The sequence below is a fragment of the Dioscorea cayenensis genome, unplaced genomic scaffold (genome assembly GCF_009730915.1).
Source record: "Dioscorea cayenensis subsp. rotundata cultivar TDr96_F1 unplaced genomic scaffold, TDr96_F1_v2_PseudoChromosome.rev07_lg8_w22 25.fasta BLBR01001348.1, whole genome shotgun sequence".
Taxonomy (NCBI): Eukaryota; Viridiplantae; Streptophyta; class Magnoliopsida; order Dioscoreales; family Dioscoreaceae; genus Dioscorea; species Dioscorea cayenensis.
This window is the reverse complement of record NW_024087739.1, coordinates 27,842-55,777: the sequence shown is the minus strand read 5'-3', so window position 1 is coordinate 55,777 and position 27,936 is coordinate 27,842. Positions and strand designations below refer to the sequence as shown.

General features: G+C 34.2%; 2 protein-coding genes and 1 non-coding gene across 3 annotated transcripts; 2 read left to right on the top strand and 1 right to left on the bottom strand.

Annotated features, from left to right (window-relative positions):
- LOC120256237 (ras-related protein RABF1) lies at positions 1-4,510 on the top strand. The gene is made up of 8 exons (XM_039263964.1): positions 1-186; positions 1,049-1,125; positions 1,786-1,869; positions 2,087-2,181; positions 2,514-2,619; positions 3,161-3,250; positions 3,367-3,453; positions 4,285-4,510. Exons 1-8 carry the CDS (start codon positions 162-164, stop codon positions 4,399-4,401), a joined length of 681 nt encoding a protein of 226 aa, XP_039119898.1. The 5' UTR covers positions 1-161; the 3' UTR covers positions 4,402-4,510.
- Positions 4,511-4,635: 125 nt separating this feature from the next.
- TRNAV-UAC lies at positions 4,636-4,708 on the top strand. The gene has a single exon. It is a non-coding gene; the product is annotated as a tRNA-Val (tRNA).
- A 68-nt stretch (positions 4,709-4,776) lies between these two features.
- On the bottom strand, positions 4,777-12,577 carry LOC120256240 (phosphoglycerate kinase-like). The gene is given in 15 exon segments (XM_039263968.1): positions 4,777-5,252; positions 6,367-6,465; positions 6,605-6,689; positions 7,567-7,616; positions 7,696-7,772; positions 8,004-8,079; positions 8,215-8,442; positions 8,444-8,467; positions 8,658-8,725; positions 8,968-9,253; positions 9,899-10,242; positions 10,516-10,780; positions 11,204-11,277; positions 11,401-11,545; positions 12,515-12,577. Coding segments are annotated over 15 exon segments (2,031 nt in total). The 5' UTR covers positions 12,518-12,577; the 3' UTR covers positions 4,777-5,045.
- Between the last annotated feature and the right edge of the window lie 15,359 nt (positions 12,578-27,936).

Genomic DNA, 27,936 nt, shown 5'->3' with positions numbered 1-27,936 from the left:
TCTCATCATCTCGTGAGGACCTTCGACCTTGGCCAAAGCTTCCCTCCATCCACCGTCTTCTCGTCTCCGCTCGCATCGCCTTCATCGGCAAACCACCAATCCATCGAGCTCGGAGCAGTCATCACTGGATTGAGAACCGGCCATCCATCCTTCAATCTCCGATGGGTTGCTCTTCGTCGCTCCCAGGTCCATCTTTTATTCCTCCATTTCTCTCCCGATCTATTTTTGATTGATCATGACGCGATAGCTTGGAAATTGGTTTGTTTCTGTGTTTTTTGATCGGTTTTTTTGTTAAAAATGGTTAATTTCTGGAAATCCCTTTGTTTTCTTTTGGTTTTAATAAGTTTTAGATTTCCTCTTCGTAAAATTAGGTTTTTTTAGGTTGGTTTTAGTTCTAGGGTTTGGTTGTCTAAGTTTATCTGTATGTTCTTAATTTGTTTTCATTTTTTAATCCATTTTTTGAGGTAGCAACTTTGCAATATAAAGCATAGTAATTGATTTTGCGGGTAAAGTTATAGGCTGTTGAGAATGTTGACTTTGGTGTGTATGATTCAATTACCTGTGTTTAGTGCCTCATTTTATTTAATTTATTCAGTGTTGATTGGAGGAATTGAATCAGCTGTGATTAGAATTTGGTCCAATTAAATAAATATATTTATATTTTATAAAGTGGACAAGGTTGAGGGTTTGATTATATATATATATATATATATTTAGATACTAGTTTTAATGCTCTGACTTTGTTTGTAATAAAGTTTAATTTGACTAATTAATATTCACTTTGCTTACGATGCTAGTTTTATATTGCCTACTAGGGCATTTTTTTTTTTTTGTTAGGTTTGGGTTGTTTGTTAAATACTTGTGTCATATAACAATGGCCAAGTTCATATCTTTTTGTCTCCGTGACTACAATCTAAACAATGCCTGATCTGAAGATTATAGTTTCTTGGAATATTCTTTAGATAATTCGTTTACAATATATACTTTTTTTTTTCTGCGCGAACACAAACAAAATTGCTCACATGTGAGTTATTTAAATCCTTATCAGCCAGAAATTCTGGACAAATAGGCTCCTTGAGTACTGAGGGATCTTCAGTTTCTGACTCAAAAAACTTGCGTGTAAAGGTATGTGTTCAGAGTTTTTATTAATAGTGAGTGTAGAGTTAAAAACTTCAAATTTAGAACTACCCTTCATTTTTAATTTGGTGATATCAGCTACATGAAGAGGGAGTGTGCTCCCCCAATGCATATAGTAAGCACTGAGGATTAAATGCGATGCCTCTCAAAGGAGGCCTGACCATATGAACCAAAGAGCTTTCATAATTCCGAGCTGTCATTTGACTTATATCTAGTTGTTCATCATAACTGAAAAGCACGTACAAATGTGTAGTATTTATGTATTTTTCAAGGCCTAAGTGACAGATAAGATCCCAATTTCCACTTTTTGTAAATTCTAAATTCCCTCCACGTCTCTAGAGAAGACATGAATGATTAAACAAATTTTATTTTTGCTTATTTTTGTTTGTCGGTTTTTGGTTCATGCATGTCCATGCGTCTGTACTGTAAATGAAGTCTTGCTGTGCATGCTAGAAGAGTAGGAAATAATATTCTGAATCCTCCTTTCAGTTCCAAAGTGATTGATTGTCATATCCTGAACCTGAAAGCTTTGGATCATCAAATTTGTATTAGAGATCACTTTTTAAGGTTTCATTGTTGGATACTAAAAAAACTACCTCCTTGACATTATTGACTAATACATTTGATTTTTTGGAACTTTTGTCACAGTTAGTATTACTTGGAGATTCAGGTGTTGGTAAAAGCTGTATTGTCCTCCGCTTTGTTCGTGGCCAGTTTGACCCCACTTCCAAGGTAAATTGTTCTTTATCAGAGAAATTATTTGTAAGGTATTTGTCTAATAATAAGCTGGATTTACAAACAAAAGAGCTGAACCATTTATCAGCTTCTGTAGCAGCAAATTGTCGGTCAAACTGTTCTATAACATGTTTCCTCTTTGTTACAGTGTTTTTTCCCTAAGTTATTGAATGCATTTCTTTTCTGCAAACTTGGTGCTTTAAATGGAATCTAGGTAACTGTTGGAGCATCATTTTTATCTCAAACAGTGGCATTGCAAGACTCGACAACTGTCAAGTTTGAAATTTGGGACACTGCTGGTCAAGAAAGGTACTTAGTTTTAGGATTATGCTTTTCTTGTACAACTCCTTAGTTTGTACATCATAATTCCTTTGTTCTTTTATTCTTTTCTTTTACCACCTCAGATTTTATATATGTGTTTCTGTTGGAAATTCATAGGTGAAGTCTAAGTTTTAATTTTTGTTGGTTATTTTTGTTTTGCCTAATCTTTCAATGACCTTTATTCTACTTTATTCCATGGAATGCTTGAATTTTGTTTTTTTTTTTTTTAAACTGGCATTTTGTATGCTTCAGTTGAAATGTTGTGTTTTTGCTTGTCTTCTTATAGTATAATATATAACTCTGCCGTTTATGCTCATCAGATATGCTGCATTGGCACCGCTTTATTACCGAGGAGCAGCTGTTGCTGTTGTTGTCTATGACATAACAAGTCCCGAGTCATTCAGTAAAGCTCAGTACTGGATTAAGGTACAGCTTTATTTCTTTTACACATATGACTGGAATTAAGATCAAACACGTAGATGCCAATAAGCTGTTTGACATAAGTTTCCAGCTCCTGACAATATGTTAATATAGCTTTGATGTTGTTCCTGTTGTGGCTTACAACAGTTTTCATTTTTGAGAATAATCATAAAAACACGTTTCTGGAAACCTGCTTAATTTGCATATTTGTTACTTTGGTTTTGTTAATGATTTAAGAAGAACAAATCTCTCTAGTCCAGAAATAGAGTCTTGTGTTTGTTCTTCTAAATATATTTACTGCATTAGTCAACATTATAGAATTACCCTTTACCATTAAATTGTTGATGCAGTCTGGAGGAGGATTTTGCTCCTGCTTTAGTGAAAGAATTTGTCAATCAAATAGTTTTGACAATTTTTTGTAGTAGGCTAATGAGATATCCCTTTCATTGTTCATACTTATCATTGAACAATCTGTACATATCTTTAGCTGCTAAAGATATCCAATTTTGGTATAGTTGAGTAGAATCATGACATCTTGTGTCTGCAGGAACTGCAAAAACATGGAAGTCCTGATATTGTATTGGCTTTGGTTGGTAACAAAGCTGATCTGCATGAAAATAGAAGTGTGCCATCTCAGGTATGTGTCCATTCAGTTTCTACGAATTCACAATGTTTTCTATTCTCCTGGTTTGCAAGTGATTTACTAGTTCTTCTAGAAGTTGTTGATATTCTCTTTTCTTTTTTTATTTGAAGGATGCTATTGACTATGCTGAGAAGAATGGTATGTTCTTTATTGAAACATCAGCAAAGACAGCAGATAACATCAACCAACTCTTCGAGGTATATGGTTATTTAAAACAGCATAAGCTGCTATTTATAATCCTAGCCACTTTTTTTTTTCTTTGAAATTTATTTTATTTTATTTTTTAACCATGAGCTACACAATTTGCATTAGTTTGATGTTATTAATCAATCAGGCTCCTGGCTTGGAAGAAGAATATATTTGCAGACATCCATTTGAACCTCTGGTTCTAGTGGTTACTAGAATATATTTGGCATGTTCTGCATATAGTATCTCAGCACATGCATTTATTTTCTTCTAGACAGCTGTTTTATAGAAACTGTTTGCGCGAATGATTAGTGCATCACATTCTTTTCAATTTACATTTTCATTTCTGAGATAAGATACTGTGAGAGTATGTTCCTGCTGTTGTTAATTACCTGATTTAAGTAAATTGGAATTTCTGCATATCTGCTGTTGTTGAATAAGGGAAAATTTCTTCATTTGTGTTCTCACTCAATATGAGAAAAGAAAGCTGTGAGTGATGCTGCTTATATAAGTAGTTTTACCAAATAAGCTTCCCAATTTTATAGTAACTATTAGTTTTTCACAAGATCACCAACATCACAATCTCAAGATGCTTTGAACGGTAACCAACAAGCTGGGACATCTTTGGTAAACCTAATTGGCACAAGTAGCATTACTATAAAAACCGCTTATTGGGATTGATTCAAGTTTTTAGCCTGACTTTTGTTTGGGTGATAGTCTTTTACCTCATTTTGACTTATGAAAGAAACCAAAGCATTCTTAGAGAAAGTAAAAAGCTTAGTGATGTTGTTCCTCAGACCATGTGACAATCATCGTCTTACATTTAACTTGTGATATTTCAGGAGATTGCCAAAAGATTGCCACGACCAACGTTCCACTTCCTAACGGTGAAGCCAAGGAATTTGAGCATGAGTTACATAGAGCTTTCATATACCCTGTTATGGTTACCCACTATGTAACATAATGATCAAACTTATTATGATGCTTGTTATCCTGTTATCTTTCAGATATTTATGACCTTGTTCTCCTTAAAATTATCTCACAAGAGCATTGTGGAGCTCTATTCAATATTGTGTGCTAACAAGGGAAATTTTCTTATCAATTAATTAAATGAGGTAGTTGAAACGGCATATTGCACTTTGTTATGGTTTTGATCAGATGTATAATACTAATGAAATTTTTAATCAAATAGTGATGCTGTGGTGTAGTGGTTATCACGTTAGTCTTACACACTAAAGGTCCCCAGTTCGATCCTGGGCAGCATCAATTAATTTTTTAAAATATATTTTTTTAATCTAATTTGATGGGTAAAGCCCATAATAATTTGGATTACCTTGAATAAAAGTTGGTTTATTTCAACCACAATCAAACACCACCTCAATGGCAACGAACAAATAAAACTGTCTCACAAAACCACTACAACACATCAACCAAGTTCTACTTGGTAGAAATACGAGAGTTAAAATAAAAAATAAAATAAAAAACACAGAAAAGAACAACTATTAAATGGTTCAGAAGAAAAAAAAACCTTTCAGAACTATTGATTATTTTTCGGGCATATACTTACAACAACATAATAAAAAAGAAAATGAATTGCCATGATTTATCGAACTTTTCTGAGCATAATCCTGAACATCGGATCTCCACGGTCAAGAACATGTTGTTCCCAATCTGAACAAACTCCGAACGGGTTCTCTTTGATCCATTCATTGTCATCGTCACCTTCGAAAGCAAGTTTATCCTTCCCATACTGTAAAAATTGATCTTTCATTTTTGCGGCAACTGTTTCAATGTCTGATTGTAAAAATATCTGCACAGCCATACAAACAAAATATACTTACTAATATGCATACATAAAAATCATATTTGTTTATATACCCCGGACGGTCAAGAATCCTATGAGACTATAATCGTAATAACACATTTTTGTTTCAATGCATTAATAATTTTTTAAATGAAAACAAATGTAAAAATAGTCACAGACAGATGAACTACAACAGAAGTCGAGTGTTATTAAAAGCAAGAAAGGCATTCACCTAGGCGCTCAGGCGAGGCGAGGCCCTGGCGCCTCAACACCCTCCAAGCAAGGTGCCTTCAATGAAACGAGCCCAAGCGAGTGTTTTTTGCCAGGCGACAGGCAAAAAGACGTGCTGCATCTTTTTGTTTTTTTTAATGCAATCAACACTATATTTAATGTTTTTAATTAGTGTTAGTTGGGATTTTAACAAGGCACACTTACTAAGAAAGAAAATTAATTTAGGGAAGAAAAACCATGTACACACCTACTAATAAGGAAGGAAATAAATTTAGGGAAGAAAAACTAGGCAATTTTAGAAAATCACGCCTACTAATAAGGAGGGAAATAAATTTGAGGGGAAAAAATAGGAGATTTTAAAAAGAAGCATTTACTAATAAATAATGAAATAAATTTAGCGGAGTAAAACTAGGTGATTTAAGTGTACAATTACTGTTTTTTAAAAATAATGAGAAAATTAAGGGATTAATTAATTAATTAGAGAAAATTGAAGAGATAGCAAAAGTTGCACTCTAAATCTAGTGATGGAGTTGAAGCTAGTTTAGATGATGAGGATGATTTTATTTTTTTAGAAATAAATGACTTACAAAGATAGAATTTGTACTCTAAAAACTTGAGTGGTTCTAGACTTCTAAGAGTGTTTTGCTTGACTTTACGTTTTGCTTTGTTTGACTTTAATTATTTTAAAAAATTATATATATATATATATATACAAGTTATTTATAGACTAGCACTTTACTTCGTTTGGGCCTGTGCCTTTCGTGGCGCCTCTCACATCAGGCAATAAAAAGTCTTAGAGTCTTGAAGGCGCCTAGCGCTTTTAATTACACTGTCATTGGAAATTTATTTTAATTAAAATATGATTATCATATATGTTGGAATGATATACCTTCCCATTGACTGCAAGTAAATCTATGATTGCTTCGACAAGTGATCTCTGCACCATTCTCCATCTGTACTCCTCTTTGTTGAAATCTGGATTTGGGCACTGCATGAAGAAAATGTATCTTTGAAACTGTCTTTTGGATATTTGAGTGTATTGAAGGTGATACTTTACATTTCTTATATGAAACAGAGTTAAATCAATATGAATTTATTTGAAGGCATGAAGTATTACATCCTGGTACCTGTATGGAAACAATAGCTAAATCGCCTGGATAACTTGAAACTACAGAGTGGAAAGTAGAAGTTGCATTAGTTGATATGAAGTGCCTGCAGGAAACAAAAGAATCATTTAACAGTGAAGCATGATTGAGAGAATGCCTTCACAAGATCAACACAAATAAGTAAACTGAACACATAAGCAAAAAAGATGTGTAGAACATGATTTATCTTAAGTTCTCTATGGAAACAAGGAATAATTATCTTGGATAATTGAAATCTATGAGTGAGATTTAGATGCCTGTCAGAAACAAAACAATGATTGGGAATGTCTTGACAAGATCGGCAACATGAGTAAATGTAAAATAAACAAGAACAAAAAAAGATGTTTACATCTTAAACTATTGACGCAATCAAGAAATAGTCTCCTGGATAACTTGAAAGTTTAAACTAAAGAGCAAAATTGTAGAAGTTGCATCAGTCAATACAAAGTGCCTGGTAGAAGCAAAAGAACGCTTTAACAGTGAAGAATCACTTAGAATGTATTGAAAAGATTAACATGAATGAGTTCAACTGAAAACATAAGAAAAAACATAAGAAAAAAGATGTTTGGATTCCCATGCATCTTTAATACTTTCTCGAAACAATGACTAAATCTCCTGTATAACTAGAAACTATAGAGTGCAACATAGAAATTGCATTAGTTAATATGCAGCAGCTGGCAGAATCAGAAGAACCTTTTTACAGTGTAGCATGATCGGGGAACGCCATACACAATCAATAAGGGTGAGTAAACACAGAACAAAAGAAAAAGAAATTAACTTTGGGCTAATTTTTATCATTTAGATCCTCATGCTTTCAGAACTAAAGTTTTCTCGGTAATTGCATGACATGTGAAACTTAGATCATGTGAGATATTAAATCAAGAATTATACTGAATGAAAAATAACAGCAGATTAAAGGTTTTCATGAAGGAAAGAACACTTACATATTCCTTGCACCAGATTCTAACACATTATTTAGACAACGCTTCACAAGCTGCACATATGTTGAATACAGAAGGTTTTAACAGGTTCACTGGTTTCAAACAGGAAGAAAGTGATGAACAAGCATGCACCTTTCTGTTAATCTCAAGCCCCAGAAAATTCGAGTCTCTCCATGTTCTACCCATCTTCAAAATAAATAAGCCATTCCCTACAATATTAATAAGCAAATTCATAATTTTAAAGAGAATATTCTACTAAGATTTGCAAGCCCAACTACTTTTTACAAATATTGTTAATCATAAAGAATTTTTGTGTTGCTTGAGAAAAAGTTGAGGTTAAAATTGAAAATTTGCTTCATCAATATTGCAATGTCAAGGCTGTCAGTTATGGACCTGTAAAGTTTATGCATGAAAAGAAGACTTATGCCAAGGACACATACCGCTTCCAATATCTACTATCAAAGGACGTTTTGGACATGCAAAAATAGTATTCCAATCAAGATTAAAGGGGTAGGCCTGCAAGAAAGAAATACAACTGAAGCGAATAAAAAAAATGCTTAAACGCATGATGCCCGCTTTAACCTTCATAAAGATCAAGAAGTTTTCACAGTTTTAAAACTCTAAGTAGGATTAAGAGGATAGCTTTCATACTCTATCTAGAGCTGCAGCACCAGGCAATGATCTTCTTGCGAGAAACTCCCAGACAACTGAGGCACTTTCAAGCATTTTGTAGGGTATGCAAGAGGAAGCTTTCTGTGTGACTGCCTTGCAGGCTGCATTTCCAACAACAAAGATATCACATCCACTTTTGTTTACTCTTTCAAGTATTGAAGCCAACTCGGAGGGTCCATGGACACCATGTTTTGATGAACCAAAGTTTTACTGGGCCAATCCATAAAATCTTCTGTGACAAATAAAAACATAAATGTTAATCCAAAGTCTATAGAGATTGGTATTTTAGTTCTACTAAACTATTCTTACAAATAGTGGAAAGTCAAAGCACAATTTTCAGTTGTGCACTTAACAGAGTATTATGAAACAACTTCTTCATTGGAATTTAACATGTTAAGTAATAGAAAATTTGTAATACATACCTTGCATTTTAAAAGCAAACAGGCAATATCTTTTAATGATAAGGGCCCTAGGTCGACAGGAGTCCAACCTAAATAAACAAAATAATAGATCAGGCAGGAATACACAAAATGATGATAGATACTTTCATGATATCACTTATAGTTTGCAAGTAATACAATAAACGTCCTGGTTAACGAAAACTATTTATATTTTATGACATGCTTGGGATAAAAATATCAAAATGAAGAAGATAGAATTTATCCCCACTCTTCAACAACAACCACTAAAGAAAGCATAAAAGTAAGGAGGAAATATTTGCATCTAACTCACCAGGTAAAATTGCATTAGAAGGGAAAACTTCCAACAGCTCTGGATTGCAATCTTTCACATACCAAAAATCATTCGGAAAATAAATCGGTATATTCCTATCTTGAGCCAGGTGGATTAGTTTTAGTGCTTCTCCAACAGCATTGTGTTCCAGAAAGCATGAAGGCACATGCAAGCCCAAAGCATGCATAATTTGAAAAGCTAGTACACCAACAAATATCAGTCCATCACATTTTGAAGCTAAATAATTCAAAGCGGAAGCCTTTTCCAAAAGGCTCCTTCCTCCTATCTGCAATAAAATATGAATAGTCAGGAACTTACTGCATATATTGCTTAGGAAGATTGAGGCACAAACACATGTATAATCCTATATCCAAGTGTCTTAATAAAGAAAAAGCAACTTTCTCCAGAGATAAATTTCCTAGGCATATGTCTTAAACAATAATGGTAATTACATCCTGTCTAAATGTCATATTTTCTGTGTTACCTTTAGAGAATAGATCAATAAGGTCAATCTGCACAGCATACTTTACAAAGCATTGGCACTAAAAATGTCATGGATATCAAATCTTCAGATAAGAAGGGTTCAGATGCAATAATTGAATAAGTGTGAATCACTCATTGATAAATAAGGAACGATGATTAATTATGTTCAACAACTGATAAATCGAAACTTGATATGTGTGATATTATTTGCATTTGACAACAAAAAACTTGCTCAATTATAAATGTTGTATACAATAGCTGTATGATAAGTTTGGACAACCTGCAATCTTGTTCTGCTTGTCAAGGCAAAAGAAAAATGGCCAATAAAAGATATGATAAATAGTCAATATAATCATGTTAACAAAAATGATATAAGAAACAATTGCAATTGGAATAGATGAAGATGAAAGATATCAGAATAAACTGCTTATGTATTAAAAGGATGTACAATAGCAATATATGGGTGGTTCTTGTTTTCTACAATCTCCAGTAAGAGGGATGATTGCTCTTCAAAATGGAAACCGGCAACAGATGCATAGCAAGAACGAGTAACACCCACAGTTGATGCAAGAATCTTATGTGACACAGAGAAGGCATCATTGACAAAAATATTGGCTCCTGAGGTTAATTCTAGTGCAAACTCTGAACAATTGGCCAGCTCTTCTTTGAACCTTGTCATGTTATCAAGAAGAAGAAGATCAACTTTCTCTGAGTTTGTAATCTCAGACTTTGAAAATCCAGAAAAACCATTAGCTGGCACAACTTTCAACTGGAGTACTGATGATAAGTGGTCTGAAAGCAGACAGGAACAAGTCAATGCAATGAAAAGAATAATATCATGAAGAGAAAGTCTAAATTTCAATTGGTATTTAACTGTTTTCATCGTGCTGTATTACTTGTTTCCTTTCCTTTTTCTTTTAACTTATAACCAAAATTGCAGAATCATGTCAAACTCTAGTGACAAGGATGCTAGATGCCAGATATTAAAACAACATATTTACTGGTGTCAGATCTAATTCATCTAAGAGAAAAGAAAACCAAGTTTATTAGGAGAATGCAACCCACCAACAAGAGATTTTGTGGAGAGAGAAAGTGAATCACTTGTGTGACCCCAGTTGCCAACTAAAATTATTTTTGCCCCAGCATCATGCAAGTACCTGATGGTAGAGAAAGCTTTACATGCCAAGGAATCATTAATTTCTGCTCCTTTTAGAAGAAGGGCAGAATCAAACCGTACAATAACAACTTCTCCATGTAGTTTTTTTATCGGGAAATTCCTAAGGGTTTGGATGTGTAAAAGAGAATTTGATTTGTTCCCATTGGAACAATCCTGTAAGCAAAAGTGAACAAAAACTTTTTTAGTAACTCGTTCCACAAAACACCAGATAAATTTGTTCATATGAAAGCAAACGGTTGATTAATGGTGCAGATAAAAGGCTAAGACAACTGTTGGAAAAAAAAGATCATGACATAGTACAACTAATTAATAGCCTCGAAAAATGACATGTATCTATTAAGTAGTAAAAATGATATGAAAGCAAACCGTTGATTAATGGTGAGAGAATGACTGAATTTTTCTTCTCGATTAATTTTTATGAGGCACTCACTTTCATCATCATTTTTGAAAACCTTTGACCAGGCATGAGAAAAGTTTTATACATAAAAGCATGCTTCAGATCAATGAATACAACATCTTCTTCAAGTAAATGAATTACACGTTAAATTTCCCTTCATTTTTTTGGTGAAATATTACCTCTATTTGACGAGAAAACTTCTTTACAGGTTGCAAAACATCCCTGCTTGCAAGTCTAGACAGGCAACAATATCCTGTGGAGAAATTTAGAAAAAACATGAGGAATTTAATACCATGACAATAAGGCTACATGCAAGATTGAAAAAAACATAAACAAATGAAAATGACCTGTAAGACTTATTCTATTCAGAACCAACCAGAAAAAGATTGAGATCCTCCATGGTTCCAAAAGGCTTTAAGAAGTGTACGACATAGATATAACTTGAATTTGTCCGAGTTACATGGAGTCCAATGTTGGAGAGCCGAAGTTTGCGCAAAATTCAAATGCCAACGCATCCCTGCCTACTCAAAAAAAGAACACCACCAATAAGAGAACTAAACAAGAATTTGCGTAACTTGTGAATACAAAAGATCAATTCCCAGATCAATACAATCGCCAGAAACTATATAGCAATGTCTCAATAGAATAAAATATTTGCTTATTCTTAAAATGCAGCAGTAAAATAGTAACACAAAAAATGCCTAAATGATTGATAGATTTTTTTCCTTCTTTCTCAAAGAGATTTTCCAAAACAAACAGCATTATCTCATCCAGACTAATGAAATACACAAGCAGCAGTTGTGCATAAATAAACTTCAAATTAACCATAAACTAACTTCACTCAACTTAGTTTGTTCTTAGCCAAAAGGGCGAGTCGACAAAGGTATAATCAGATTAATTTCTTCTTACTCCACTTGCAAAGCGGCATGGTTAGCAACTGTTCGGAATGAAAACATTTTGATAACAAAACACCAAAATTTACCAGGATACAGTAATACATCATCATCAAGTTTGCAACAACAACCATCTCTAGAAAAAGCACATTAACAATACTTGAATTTAACCTACCAAACTCCCTAGAAAAATCCAAAGGTAAGGCTAATAACTTAAAATCAATATTCTCGCTATCCAATCCAAAAGGTCCGATTTTTACACACAAGTTCTGAAAAACACATCAAGCTTCCAAGCCTCAGCTTCAGCTCACCATTCACACAAATCTAAAAGAAGTTTTTTTTTTCCATCAACAGAGAAAGGCAGCGCACATTCACAACAACATTCCATCAAATCGAGTCTAACAAGCATTTCCACAAACAATTTGCGGGCTTCCCACGACCTCGAAGCAAGACGTACAAAGCAAAAGATCCCATTTTCCCAAAACAATGGGCAACAAATGCAGATCATTTGCTTGAATTAGCAAAACAATTGAAAACAAAATTAAAAGGAAAATAACTTGGAAATTGTTTAGAAATAGTAGAAGAAGAGAATGCTACCATGGTTGCCTTCCTCCAAAGTCTCTGGAAAGTGATAAGGAAATTATCATGTTTACAATAATAAATAATAGAACAATTAATGAATAAAAATATTACAAGTACTCATAACTCATATGTCAAAATGACATAATAAACAGTAAAAACTTTTTCATGTTAGTTTTTTCAATAAAAAAATAGATTTACCAAACATTTTATGTGTTTTTTTAAAAAATAAAAATTTATACATGCTTATGACACCAAATATGTTGGACCAACATCTTGGATAAAATTGAAAAAGGATATTTTCCATCTACCTCCTCAAATTCTTTTGATTTATCAAAAACTCCTAATAACTTCAAGATTGTAGGCTCATTGACCAGCCCAAAGCTAGCCCAAGCCTGATCCAAAGTCAATGTTTAATGGGCCAGTCTAAACTCGACCCAAACAAACCATAGATTATATATGAATGCCATTTTTAAGTGATGGCCCAACCCTTTTGGACTTTTTTTGAGTTGATCCAATGAGCCACCTATGATATGACCCATTGGATTTATTATTAAATATTAAAATAATAAAAAATATTACAAATGATTGATTGATTTATTGTGATAAGTCCATCAAATAAGGATACTAATGAGCTAAGTAGTTAATAGTCATGGGTCAGTCTCATGAGTCATGTCATGCCAATTAACGGCTTCTTCCATGATTCATCTTGCAAGAAGGTTGTATTTTCATTAATCAATCATGTACATAAAGGTCCTATTTTATGTAAAATAAAAAATTACATATGATTGACAAATGAGCAAGGTTGTCCGACCCGGACTGGCCCGGTTGGTTCAATAGAAAAAATTGAGAACTGGCCATGTAGCCGATCTGGGTATGCCCCATTCAACCGAGTGTATGAAGACTTGGTGTCAACTCGGTGACCCAGCTGGTTCAACCGTGAACTGGTTGACTCGGCTGGGTCAACCAGGTCATAAAGTTAAGGAAATTTAGGGTTTTCAACGTAAGCTTCCCCGGGTTTTCTTTGTGAAATTTCAAGTTTCAACCCTTAAAAGACTCCAGTCCTCCTCCATGGCTCCACCTAGCAGCCCTCTCTTTAGTCGACTCCATCAAACTCCGATGATGCTCTGGTGACTCCACCAACCTCGTGCTTGCTCTTGGTAAGAGATTTATCAATTTTATTTAGGGGTTGTTTGGTTACCCGCAAGTAGGTGTGATGTAATTTGATTTACAGGTAAAATGCTAACATGAGCTATTTGGTTTACAGTAAAAGCATATATGCAGTGATTTGACTTACATAATTTGGGTGTTTTGCTGCATTTGTTCTAAAATGCTTTTTTTTTATTAAAATTTATCCCTCTCCATGTTCAAATGCAGCATTTGGACATGGAGAAGCTCCAGCTCATCTCTGGTATCAAGGCCTCGTCGGCATCATCCCGGGCGGACGACAACATTTTCGCTACTGCACCACAGCCACGCTTCCTTCAGGGACTCCCGTCCCCAGCAAAGCTCGTAACAAACTATCTCGCGCCGCACCTTGTAATTGGTCCTCCCGCATTCTCTCCATCTTCCTTCTGGACTCCCCCGCCGTCTCTGAGATTCCGGTTAAGGAGCTGACGACGGCGAAGAAGAAGAAGGATCCATCAGAAGGCCAGACATACGCCCCCTCGGACGGACGTAAGTGCTTGCACTAGCAAATGGAGAAGACGCCGCAGTAGAGGACGGGGCCGATGGCACCGAAGACGCTCTGCACAGCATGCACGATCCGGTATAAGTCCGGCCGGCTGGTGCCGGAGTACCAACCGGCTTTGAGTCCTACTTTCGTGTTTTCCAAGCAAGAAATAAATAAAATAGATTTTAAATAGATAAAATATATTAACTTAAATAGATTTTAAATAAATTAAATAGATTTTAAATATATTAACTTGAATAGATTTTAAATAGATAAAATCCATTAACTTAAATAGATTTTAAAAAAATAAAATCTATTAACTTAAATTTATTTAAATAAATAATACATTAAATTTAAATAAATAAAATAGATTTTAAATAAAATATTAAATTTTTTTTATCAAATATAAAAATTTAGGAAAAGGGTAATCTCACCACTTACTTTACATAGAGATTTTAACCCACAGCTTACATCAAACCAAACATTTGAAAAGTAAATGCATCATTTTCATTTACAGGCAATCAAACAACCCTGATGTAAGTTAAAATACAGTAAATTGAGTTACATGTAATTTGAAATACGGGCAACCAAACAACCCCTTAGATTATTCTGACAGTTTTGAGAGATTTTTTTGAATGGTTTGTAATCTTGTACCATGCTTTGAAAATCTTGTAATCCTGTTGTTTTAGATCTCCTTACTCTTGATTTCTTTGAAGATGCTTGCCTAGTCAATGGTCACAACTCACAAGTGTTGCTCAGTTTATTAAATTAAGGTAACTAATGATTTTTTAAAGGATTAGTGAATCAATTACATGACAATAATGTAGTTAGATATTGAATTATCCTATGAATAGATACATGATACATGATGAGGATTATCTGTATGTATGAAATGGGAATTAGTGATTAGAAAGGCCGTATGATACATTAGTGAGACCCCCGCCGAGGCGCTCGTGCCCTCGGACTCCCGCAAGTGACGGAAGTAATGCGTCGCAGTGCAAATATTAAACTTTCTTATTTGATTGCCTAGAGATTTTAACGTGGGAATTGTCTTTTGGTATATTGATTATTTTTCTATAATTTGGCTTCACCTCACATTTATAAGATATCATCTTTATAGGTTCTAGAAAGGGTGAACATCTAAAAAGAGGCTTTTCTTACTCTAATTTTGCTCACAACATATGGTAAGTGGGTAACATTTTTATTTTTCATTGTTCATTTTTGTTTTAAAAATTTATGAGTACATCATGTGCCTAAAAAAAAACATTTGAGATTACATATTTCATAAACATGTATCACAATAGAGATCACAATATAAATTGACAACATATATTGGTTGATTTTGTTATGCGTGGGATCTAGAGGTCGGTAATACACAATCTTAAAGTTGTTCAAGTGGTAATGTTCATTTGAAGACTGATCCTGCTTGGGACTATTTCAATGTGTCTAATAATGCACAAGGAAAAAGATTTTCTCATGCCTTTATTGTGGATAAAAATATCAAGGTAGTGAAATTAATAGAATGAAGTATCACCTAGCTTGCATTCGGGGAAATATTGCGGCTTGTAAAAAAAGTTCCCGATGATGTTCGCAAGCAAATGGCGGGGTTTCTTACTTCATCAGAACAAAAGGAGAAAGATTCATTTGATGATGCATATGAAGAAGTTGAAAAAGATGATGTTGAAGAATTTAATCCTCTAATGAAGTCACAATAAAAGACAACAATAATAGAAAAATCTTTGGGAAAATGGAAAGCCAAGGATTCCATTGAAAAATTTATGGTTCCAAGGACAACCCTAGAGTCTCACCAGGAATCAAGAGTGCATTTGTGAACAAGCAAGCAATTCAAAAGGCACATATGGCTTTTGCATAGTGGTTTTATGATTCATGCATTCCATTTAATGCATTGAAGTCACCTTATTTTCAGGCAGCGTTGGATGACATTGCTGGGATTGGATCTGGATATAAAAGCCCATCTTATAATGATATGAGGATTTATTTACTAAAGAATTGTAAAAAGGAATGTCAGTTACTTGTTGATAACTTTAGAAGCAATTGGGCTAGTTCTGGATGCACGATTATGGGTGATGGTTGGAGTGATCAAAGACAAAGAACTTTGATCAATTTTTTGGTGTATTATACTAATGGCATATCATTCATAAAATTTGTGGATGCATCAGATTTTGTTAAGTATGCCACAAATTTGATGAATTTGTTTTCAGAGATTGTGGAATGGGTTAGGCCTTCAAATGTTGTACATTTGGTGACAGATATTGCTAGTAATTATGTTGCCACAAGTATGTGATTTAAAATATTTTAGCTTGCTTGCTATTTTATTAGTTATAGATTTTTATATTATTTACTTAACCATGCTTCTTTCTAAACTAGTTTGATATATTTTATCATCATTGCAGGAAGACTATTGCATGAAAAATATAATCACATTTATTGGTCTCCTTGTGCCGCACATTCCTTAAATTTGATTTTGAGAGATATTGGGAAGATGGATCACATGGTTGACCTTGCCTCGCGGGCTTCTAAGGTAACCATTTTTATGTACAACCATATTTATTTGTTGAGTTGGTTAAGAAAAAGGTTGGGTTGGAAAGAAATTGCGCACCCTGGAGCAACTCGTTTTGCTACCATTTTTATCACTCTAAAAAGCATTTATGATCACAAGCATGATTTGCAAGCTTTGGTGACCGATAAATACTATACTTGTCATAGATTGTCCAAATCCTCCATGGGTAAATTGGTTTGTTCTATTATTTTGGACAACAAATTTTGGGAAGATTGCTTGTTGACGGTGAAAATAGCGGCTCCAATAATTAAGCTACTTCGTGTTGTGGATGCCGATGAGAAGCCTTCTCTTGGTTATGTTTATGAGGGGATGTTTAGAATTCGTAAAGCAATCATGTCTATTTTTAGAGATAAGCAAAGGTTGTATGATCGTTACATCAAAATTGTTGATGAAAGATGGGATAAGCATTTTCGGCGCAATATTCATACGGCCTCCTATTTTCTCAACCCCACTTTTTTATATGATGAAAACACATTTGTAGAAACTCCAGAAGTGATGCAAGTCTTACTTGATTTGTTAGAGAAAAGAAGCATATGTAGCAATAGTGAGAAGGCAATGAAGGAGATCAAAATATATCGAGATCGATTAGGGAGTTTTAGTTATGAATCCGTTTTGCCAGCATCTAAAAATATGCAACCAGGTTAGTTCTACATTCCAAATTATATTTGATGTTAAATGTTAATTTAACTTATATCTTGTTATTTACTAATATATTTTAAACTTTTCATAAATTTTGTAGATGAATGGTGGAAATTATTTGGACATAGTGTGTGACCTAGGGGTGTATTTGAGCCGAGCCGTTCGTGAGTAGCTCGGTGTTCGGCTCGATAAAGGCTCGTTCGTGTTTAGCTCATATTGTAAACGAGCCAAGCTTAAACATCATTTTCAAGCTCGATTAATAAATGAGCCAAGCTTGAGCAGCCAAAAGCTCGGCTTGTTTTGGCTCGCGAACACAGCTCGTGACCAAGCTCATGAACAAGCTCGTTTATAAGCTCGATTGTGAGCTCGTTTATATATATATATATATATATATATATTACATTATATATATATATATATATATATATTACATTATATATATATATATATATATATATGTATATGTATATTAAGGTGTATATGTGACTATGTCATTGTTGTCAATTTGAGTTACACATATATGGCTATAAACTACTATTCGAAGGCTAAGCTCATTAAAAGCTCAGCTCAACTAGTTCATTAAGTTAAATGAGCCCATAAGATAAACAAGCCAAGCTTGAACACCACCAAACTCGGCTCATTAAATCTTGTGAAGAACTCGTTTATTGTATAATTAAAATCTCATTTATAGTATCATTTACAATTTTATTTGTAACAATCATTAATATAATCAAACTCAAATCGAGTTAAGTCACAATTGATAATGATTCATTAAATAATTTTCCTAAATACAAAAATAAAATATAAAAAAATAGTCAAGCCTTAATCAAGTTAGCTAGCTAAGTCTAAGCTTCGAATTTTCTTAACAAGTTGAGCTCGAGCATGAAGCTCGAAAGAAGCTCGATTAGAGCTCGAGCTCGGTTAAAATAGTAACGAGCCAAGCTTGAACATAAAAAATGAAGCTCGAAGAAAGCTCGGCTCGAGTTCAAGCTCGATTAAATAGTAACGAGCCAAGTTTGAACAAGGCAAAGCTTGGCTCGGCTCGGCTCGTTTACAGCCCTTCTCACTTCAGAAAAGTGGCTATTCAACTCCTTAGTCAAACTACTTCTTCATTTGGATGTGAGTGTAATTGGAGTCTCTTTGAGTGCATTCACACTAAACGAAGGAACAAATTAGAGCATCAAAGGTTAAATGATCTTGTGTATATGACTTATAACTTACGTTTACGACAAAGGTATTAACATTACACACTCTCATTTATAATTTTGTTATTTTTAGTTAGATAAATTTATTTCTTATATTTTAAAATATACATAGACATCAACACAAAAAAAGGAGCTATGATCCAGTTGATTATGATTGTATCGATAAGACGGTTTTTTGGGTAGCGGAAGATGAATGTCCTCCCGAACTTGATTATGAAGAAATCATGGATGATAATGTTTATGGAGATGATGCTATTCCTATATTTGATAATCGTCATGGTCAAGGTTAGCAAAAGTTTTAATATTAAATGTATAGTTGATAACAAGATTTTTAATAAATGGCTTTTATTTTGTTTATTAGATGACGTGGATATCCAAGAAGAAGTAAATTTACAAGATTTTGGTGATGTTGGTGGCGATGTTGGTGGCCATGCAAGCTTTGATCAAAGATTTGATGGAAATAATGGTATTAATTTCAATTTTGATCCAAGTTCATGGACCTAACTCATGTTAGTTGTGTTTGTCTATTTGAATACTTGGGTAAATCTTTTGATTATGTATTTGTGACTATCTTGTTATACATGGTATGTGCTTGTTTTGACTTTTGATTGTGGAATTAAACTTTATGTCGTATTGTTGTTAGTTGTATTTGAATACTTTGGTAATTGTTGTTATCTTTGCATTATGTAGTTGTGACTATTTTGTTATCTTTGGTTATCTTTGAATTTTGATTGGTATGTGTTTGTTTGAGTGTGAAATTAAACTTTAAATCATGTACTTGTTATTTTTTATGATGCTTGTTTTGAGTATGTATTTTTCATTATTTTGTTAGGTTGATGTGTGCATGTTATATTTTGATGATGGTTGCTATGAGTGTGTATTTTTTATTTTTTTTGTTAGGTTGATGTGTGCTTGTTATATTTTGATGAGGGTTGCTTTGAGTGTGTATTTTTGATTATTTTGTTAGGTTGATGTGTGCTTGTTATGAGCATAAAATGAATTTGGATATCAAATATAAGTAATCGTATATTTTTATATTATAATTATGGTTTTTAATATTATATTTTCTAATTATTAATTATTATAATATATTTTTTAATATTTTATTATTGACTCCGGTTCAACCCGGTTCGACCCGCTCGAACCCATCAACCCCTGACCCCTAGACTTGGCCTGGTCGATGCTTGGGCCGGGTCTGACAACCTTGCAAATGAGTAGGTGCCAAGCTAGTTGGGATATACTCATATTGTAGTCATACAATATTTTTATTCATATTGTAGGTCTCAATATTAATCAATTAATAAAATTATTCCTTTTTATTTTTATTTTACTTTTTTATTTTAAAAATATCACAAGGTTTAATTAAGTAAAGTTATTAAAGAAAATAGCAACGGGTCAATCTGAGCCATATCCAACAGGCATATCCTAGCTCAATCCAATAATTGATCCAAAGAGCTAAACCGATGAATTGGGTCATGAAGCCAATTTAAAATTTGGCAGAGCCTAACCCAGCCCAAATTATTCACAAGACTTGTCGGATCTAGGCTTGGGCTGGATCAAAGCCTCAATTTTCTTGATCATGGCAACCTAACTTGGCCAAATGATGAGATTGAATTGTAAGAGCTTGTTCTCATCTTATATTGGCATGAAGATTATATGGAAAAAATTTTTAATTTGGCTAAAGACAATTAATCCATGGTTAATCATAGATCATGAAATTTTTTAAAACATCAAGGATTTTTTGTTTTTACAATAAAATTGTATACTGGAAAATAAAAATCACTAAATGGAGAGAAATTGCTCAATTCCTCCTTGCATCTTTGCCATTTGAACAAAAAACCCCTTAACTTTTTAATATCTCTATAACATCCCTGTTTTTTGAAAAAGTAACTTTTGAATTCAATGGATGATTATCGGTGTGAAGTTTGTTATGAAGTTACCATTATGCTCCTTTCTTTGTATATTAAAATTTTTAGTTTTTCAAACCCATAGCCATCAAACTATTAAATAATTTGGTTTCCAAAATAAGGAACCTTGAAAAGATCTTTTTCTTTTCCCAAATTTTTCATAGATGTCCTTAGAGAAAAACAATCTTATTGGAGTTCTCATTACCCTAAATGGATAGAACTTTGGAGAGATAACTGTGCTTATGTGTTCTCTCATTGTTTTTTGCACTTGGATTTTGTCGAACCCAAGAGAACCCATTTTCAAATGATAAGTACTGAGTCAGAGGCCAAAAGTAAGAAGAAAGAGGCATAATCAAAGAAAGGAGAGTAAAATGCAATAATAGTTGCGAAACATTACTATCATCACCTCCAAGCTTGAGAAGTATGAAGGCCCGGTGACACCCAAGGCTGGCACAACACCACTTTTTTGCTCAAAGATTTTGCAATGCTGGGAAAACCATGCCAATATGTAAAGATAGCAACTATGTGATTGTTTGGCACATTTTGAAAGAATCATTCAAGTGACCAGAGTTTGCTTGTTTAGTTATGCATGACAATAGTCCAGTGTTCATCATTCAAGGCTTCCTTCACATTTTTTTGGCTCAATAAGAGAAGTTTAACATATATATCCAACCAAGTGTTTATGGTGTGACTTCCTTTAGTAATACTACCAATCATGTCTTGTATCAGATGATTCTTCCTTATTGTTGAAGATGGCTCATGAGTGTAGTCTTCCTAATTGTCTTCATCAGATTATGAAATTTCACCTTTTGCTGTATCTTGTGCTGCAACATCAGTTGCATTTTGCTATCTGGCTACATCTTGAGTAGTTTCAAGTGTTGCAATAGGTGTTATAACATGCTTCTCCTTATGTACCTCATCATCAGCTGAAGCATTGCGTTGTGTGTCATGGTTATTTGATTCTCATAAATGACTTTGAGGTTCCACATTAGCTAATTTATCGGAGAGGTCATCAATAATGATGTTGATTGTCTCCATTATCTTCTTAGTTCTTGAATTGAACACCCTAATAGGCATGACTAGTTGTTGAATATCCCATGAATACTCTTTTATCACTCTTCTTATCAAACTTTCCTAGCTGGTCTCTGTCATTCAAAATATAACATTTACTTCTAAAGATATGAAAGTAATAGAGATTTGACTTCCTTCATTTCCATATTTCATATGGTATCATTCTTGTGGAAGGATGAAGATAGACTCTATTAATGATATAGCATGTTGTATTTACTGCTTTTGCCCAAAAACTTGTGGAATGTTTGTTTGAATTCAGCATAACTCTGGCCATTTCTTGAAGAGTTTGTATCTTACATTTAATTACTCCATTTTGTTGAGGAGTTTTTGGTGTTGAGAATTCATGATATATCCTGTACTCTCTATTGAAGTCTATAAACTGATCATTTTCAAATTCTCTTCCATTGTCACTTTTGATTCTTGTAATCCATCTGATTTGACAATCCTTCTCATTTTGAAGTTGTGTGCATAACTTCTTAAATGCTCCAAATGTTTCTGATTTCTCCTTGAGAAAATCCACCAAAGTAAATATGGAATAATCATCTATACATACAAACATATACATGTGTATAACCAGCTTTCTACTTGTGTAGGGCCAATAGGATCCATGTGCAATAGTTCCAGCACCCTTTTTGTAACTATGTATTGCAATACTTTGTGAGATTCATGTTTTTGCTTGACTATTTGACAATGACCATACACTCTATCTTATTTTTGTGTCAGTTTGGGTAGTCCTCTAACAACTTCGATTTCTGCAATCTTCATCAAGTTCTTGTAATTCACATGCCTAACCTTCTGATGTAAAGTTTCTGTTATGTCGCAAGATGTGTTGTAACATACTTGCATCTTCTGAAGCAGATAACAATTATATGAAGATCTTGCACCGGTTAAAACACATTTAGCAATATCATCATAGACCACACATCTGTCCTTTGTGAATTTAACCATCATATTCTGATCACACAGTTGACTTATACTCACCAAGTTTACTTTTAGACCATCCACATGTAGAACATTCTTCAATTTTGGTAAGCCAGGTATCATTAAAGTTTATTTTACAATCATCTCACTCCTTTGTCCATCACTAAAAGTAACTTGCCCAACTAAGCCATTTTTGTAATTCATCAGAAATCTTTTTTGCCTTGAGTAACCACTATCAAAGTACCAATCATTGTTCTAAGATTTTCTTGCAGATATATATATGCTACTCCACATTTTAAATTTGCTTTTCTGATCCATATCTTCCTGATTCTTTTCTTCCTTTGAAAGTTTCTTCTAGAGTACTGTGATAGCCCTACTTGTCTTCCTTCATTCAAGTTTCTTCTCAGCCTCAAACATTTTGGTTAAATGTGACCAATAATCCCACAATAGTGACAAATGAGAGCATATTTCTTGGTTTTTCTTGTTTCTCCAACTGTTGCAACTGATGTTATAACTCGATTTGTTACATGACTTGGATAGTCCAAACACTCCAGTCCCTTCTGCAGTTGACTTGAAAATAACATGGTTGAAGGTTATTTCTTCATCAATTTCTTCATTACTCTGCGCAATTACTTCATCATCACTTATGCTAGTCGAGAGGTTTGACTTGTTCTTTTTAGTGTTTGCACACTCATACTGCAGGTGACCAATTCTTCCACACTCCCAACATTACATTCTTTTGGGCTTCTTTTGAAGATTCCTTTGGTTTTTCCATGTGTTTCTCTTGTTGTAGCTCCTTTCTATAGAAGATTTGCATTATCAATTTGTTGAGCCAATTGAGTAGTAACACTATATTGGTCTCATCTGCATCTTCTTGTTGCAACTCATTTTGCCTTCTAACTACTAATTTTAGTGCCATATCTTCTATTTTTCTTTCTAGCTTAATATTCATCTCATAAGCTTGAAGTGAATCCATAAAATTATCAGGTCTCATAGTTGTAATGTCACGTGTTTCTTCTATGGTTGCCACTTTTGCTTCAAATCTCTTACATAAAGATTTAAGAGTCTTTCGGACTAGCTTCTCATCCGAGCATCTCTTGCCTATTTGAAAAACTTGATTGGAAATATCCATCAACTTGGCATTGAATATAGCAATAGTCTCATCTTCCTTCATTTTGAGATTCTCAAACCTCATAGTTAACATTTCAAGCTTTGAGATATGTACAAGATTATCTTCATAGATTCTTTACAAGAAATCCTAAGCTTCCTTTGTCAATTCACATATTGCAGCATAATTGAATTGATTCTCATCAACTCCTCCAAAGATAGCATTGAGAGCCTTCCTGTTTGCATTAACTTTGCATTTATCTATTGAGATCTTATTATTTCAGCAAGGGAATTATCATGCAAAAAATACATGCCAAAATGCAGCGGATAACAAAAATTTTTAACCGCAAGTAAGCATGATAAAACCCTAATGCATGCTAAAACTAGTATTAAATTCTAAATAAATAGATAATTAAAAGTTATACCTTTCTTTTGATGACGATTTTGAACACACCTTTGTTTCCCCAAAATCAAAAGAGACTGCGAATCACGACTCCCTTCTACTATTACGTACACACGAATGCCTCTAGGAATCAAGCAAGTATGCTAGTATCTCAAGAAACAACACTTGTTTCTTGGTTTGAATAGCAAACACCCGAGATTCAAGAGAAAAGGGGCTGTAGGTGCGGTGGTGGCGGGTTCCAGCGGCTAGATCCGACGACGGCGAACAAGGGAGAAGAATGGGTGGCGGCTAGGGTTTCTTAAGAGACAATCTCTCAATCACTCTATTTTTTCTCTCTATTTTTATCTATCTTCATATTAGGGTTAGACCATCTATTTATAGTGGAAACCTAAACCCTAATTTACAAAAAAACCCTTCACTCCTAATCAAATTATGAATCTCTTCTTTACTTGATTAATTAAACCATTTTAATTAACCAAATTGATTAGATTTGATCAACACTTAATAAGACCCAACTTGAATAAGCTATTCGCTCCACCTAATTTAGGTTTTTCACCAAAACCCTAAATAGGTAGTCCAATAAGTAATAAATACTGAACCATAACCCCGACATTCTTAGTGTACGATCCTATAGGTCCATTTAACATTGGTAATGAGCTTAAACAATTTTAACCCTCATAAATCATAATTATTCTCTAACAAGATAATACGATTACCCAATATTAAATGAAGGTCAATTTTGAGAATTAACGGAACCTATCGCAACCTCATACAATCCTTTGCCACTGAATATCTTAATTAGCATAAGGCATGGAGCGAGTCACCATTATTTTAATGGTAATTAATATCTTTTTCTCTTAGTAAACTGATTATGTCAAGTAAATGATAACTCTTATCATTTCCCTTGGGCATGCCACGCACTACTTAGTCTCACTAATCAAGTGGCCGGTGATATTCACTCTCTCTACAGAGAGAGACAATTCCTTCACTTCACTCATGTCTCTCAGCATGAACCGCAACATGCCTAAACATACCCATACTTGCTACTCAATTACGAATGACGTTAGGCGTAAGTTAAAGCATGTAAAGATTCATCCGAGATCCATAGTGATTTCAGGTCTAAGGATTCGGGTACAAGAATTTCTTGAGAAAAACACTTATGTCTTTACAACCATGTAGTGTTCTCAAGAGCATATTGATCTAGGTACACTATTCCCTAACATGTATCTATGTCCTTTGATTGATATCCCATATCCTATGACCCGTAAAATAAGGCCATCTCACAAAAGACATACTAGTCTTAATTTATTTTCATTCCCATGAAAATAATCAACTAGGGACATTTAGAATATTGTTTTAGTTTATGCTTCAAGGTTTAACTATCCAAATCATGCATTTGATAACTTGAGCAGAACTAATATTCAAGGATATTTTATCTTATTAACTATGCACAAAAATAATAATAGATAAAACGATGCCTCATAATAATTATCCAAATAATAAGAGTTCATACAATGTATTGCGGCTAGGGCTTACACTAACACTATCTTCTAAACTCTACTTACTTTTCTTCTTCTTGATTACATTCTTCTTGGCATCTACTTTAATTGGGAGAGACCACCCTTCTTCCATCGTAGTCCATGTGTTCTCATCAAGTGACTTGATGAAGGCTTTCATATGCACCTTCCAACAAGGATAATTGGACCCATTAAGAATCAGTAATTGTGCCACAGACGCTCTTTCTCTTCCGGCCATGGAACTTTCTTGGATCTCATTGGCTTTGAAACCAAAGTGAATAACATCAATCAATGCTCTAATATCACTTGTTAGTTCCGGTGGGGTGGATGTGTATTGGTTTATAACTCAATCACTCATGTAAGAATGCCATACATATAATGGGAAACAATCAAAAATAAGAGAAAGGAGCACATGAATTGGTTTCCCAGTTTAGCACATAACTTACCTACATCTATGGGCCAAGTATGGAGATAATAATCTACAAAAAGAAGGGGAATAACAATGAGTATAACTCTCACACTCATCCTCACAAAGATAAAGAATAACCCTCTCTAGATTGCCCGATAACCACTCTCACTAACCCACACACTTGAGTCTCTCTCTCGGTGGCTCATCCTAAATCTTAGAGTAGGGTCTCTTATATAGACATCTCCATACCCTAAATATAGTGCTTCCCTCTTTTAGAATCTCCTCGGCTTCCTAACTTAGACACCTTCCAAAGTTAGATGTTACTCCTCAAGTTGCAACTGAACTTGTAACATGACCCACCTACTGATCTTGACTGAGTTTTGATAAGTGCTTAAACATGCATATTTTATACATCATTTGCACTACATCTAGCATGACACCTTACATGTTTAGTATCAAACTAGTACAAAATTGCATTCTTTCATTCACCATGGGTTCTAAATGCATTTCAAGCCCAAAATAGCAAATATTGAAGTAATTCAAGGCAAATCAGACCAAAACACAACCAACATAATGTTGCCATGACCTCACCACAACAGTGGTTTAATCGTGTCAGTGTTCAAGACCACAAGAAGATAACACAGAAGGCACAACGGTCCTCACAGTGGCTGTTGTGTATGCAACGACTATGGTTATAACAGATAATGCCCAGAACCAGACAATACCAGGATATGACTTGCGGTCTAAGAAATCAAATTTGATCACAACGGCCTTCATAACAGCTGTTGTAACCTCGTAGCGGACCTCAGTCTATAAATAGCCCTTGGTTTTATTATTCGGAAGGATTCTTTTGCAGAAATTGGTTAGAGATGGTCAGATTTCTGGAGAGCACTGCAGCTAGAGATGAGGATCAACCTTATTTTAGTAGATTTCGATGGATTTCTCAAGAGAGATTCAACGTATATTGATAGTGGAGGGCGCGTGAAGAGATTCGGCACCACCTTGACCTTCTTAGGATCTTATCAACCTCAACTATTGAAGAACCATTGGAGGGAGTTTGTTTTAGGATTTTTTATTCTTATCTTGTGGATTTTTATATTTTTTAATCGTTATTCTTTATCCATAGGGCCCCAATTCGAGAGGAATTTGTATGTCAACGTACCTTGACTCTTGTGGATTCTTATTAACAATTCATTAATCTTTCTAGTTAACTTGGATTTATTGCATGATTGTTTAATTCTATTTTGTTGAGGTTGTGATGAAGAGATTCCCACTCATTAGAACACCCTGCCTTGTTAGATCTACGCATGCACTAAGAGATTAGGTATTGCTAGTTTTTTGGATTAGGATTTGATTAGCCTTTTTAGAGGAGTTCTTGATCTTAAGATAAACATACAAGGCTTGGGTAGAAGAGATTCCATCTTAAGTTCCTAGTGCTTTAGACTTGATCACCAAGAGATTAGGACCAGAAGGCCTTTGAATCCTCAAGGTCCAACACTAGATCACAATTAGCATATCTTATTACATATCACAATTAATTATTGAATGGATTCCCATATAGTCACCCACTCCATCCAATTGTACTTCACAATCTTCATTTGTATTTTATTAATTAGTTTATAGAAGTAGATCTAAGAAACACCATAAATGTTAGGCTATTAATTAAGTGAAAAGGAAGTAATAGGAGCTTCTCGTTGTTCCTTGAGGAATACGACCCTCATGCTCATTCATGACGCATTACTTGATGACTCTTTTACTTGCGGTGTTATGCACACCAAATAATTCTCGTGGTTGGTGTGCATTAAGTTCTAGCTTCCGTGGCAACGCGACTTTATGACGCTTCTAGCTTGTCTTTTCACATCATATCTGCGGGTCCCTCTCCCAAGGTTCGCACCCACCAAGGCATATCTACATCTCACCAAAGATGGTATTCAAAGATCTTCAAAATTTTCTTTCCAAACTTGATTTTCATTCATCCAAGTTTGGTCTTCGCTCTTCTCCATATATG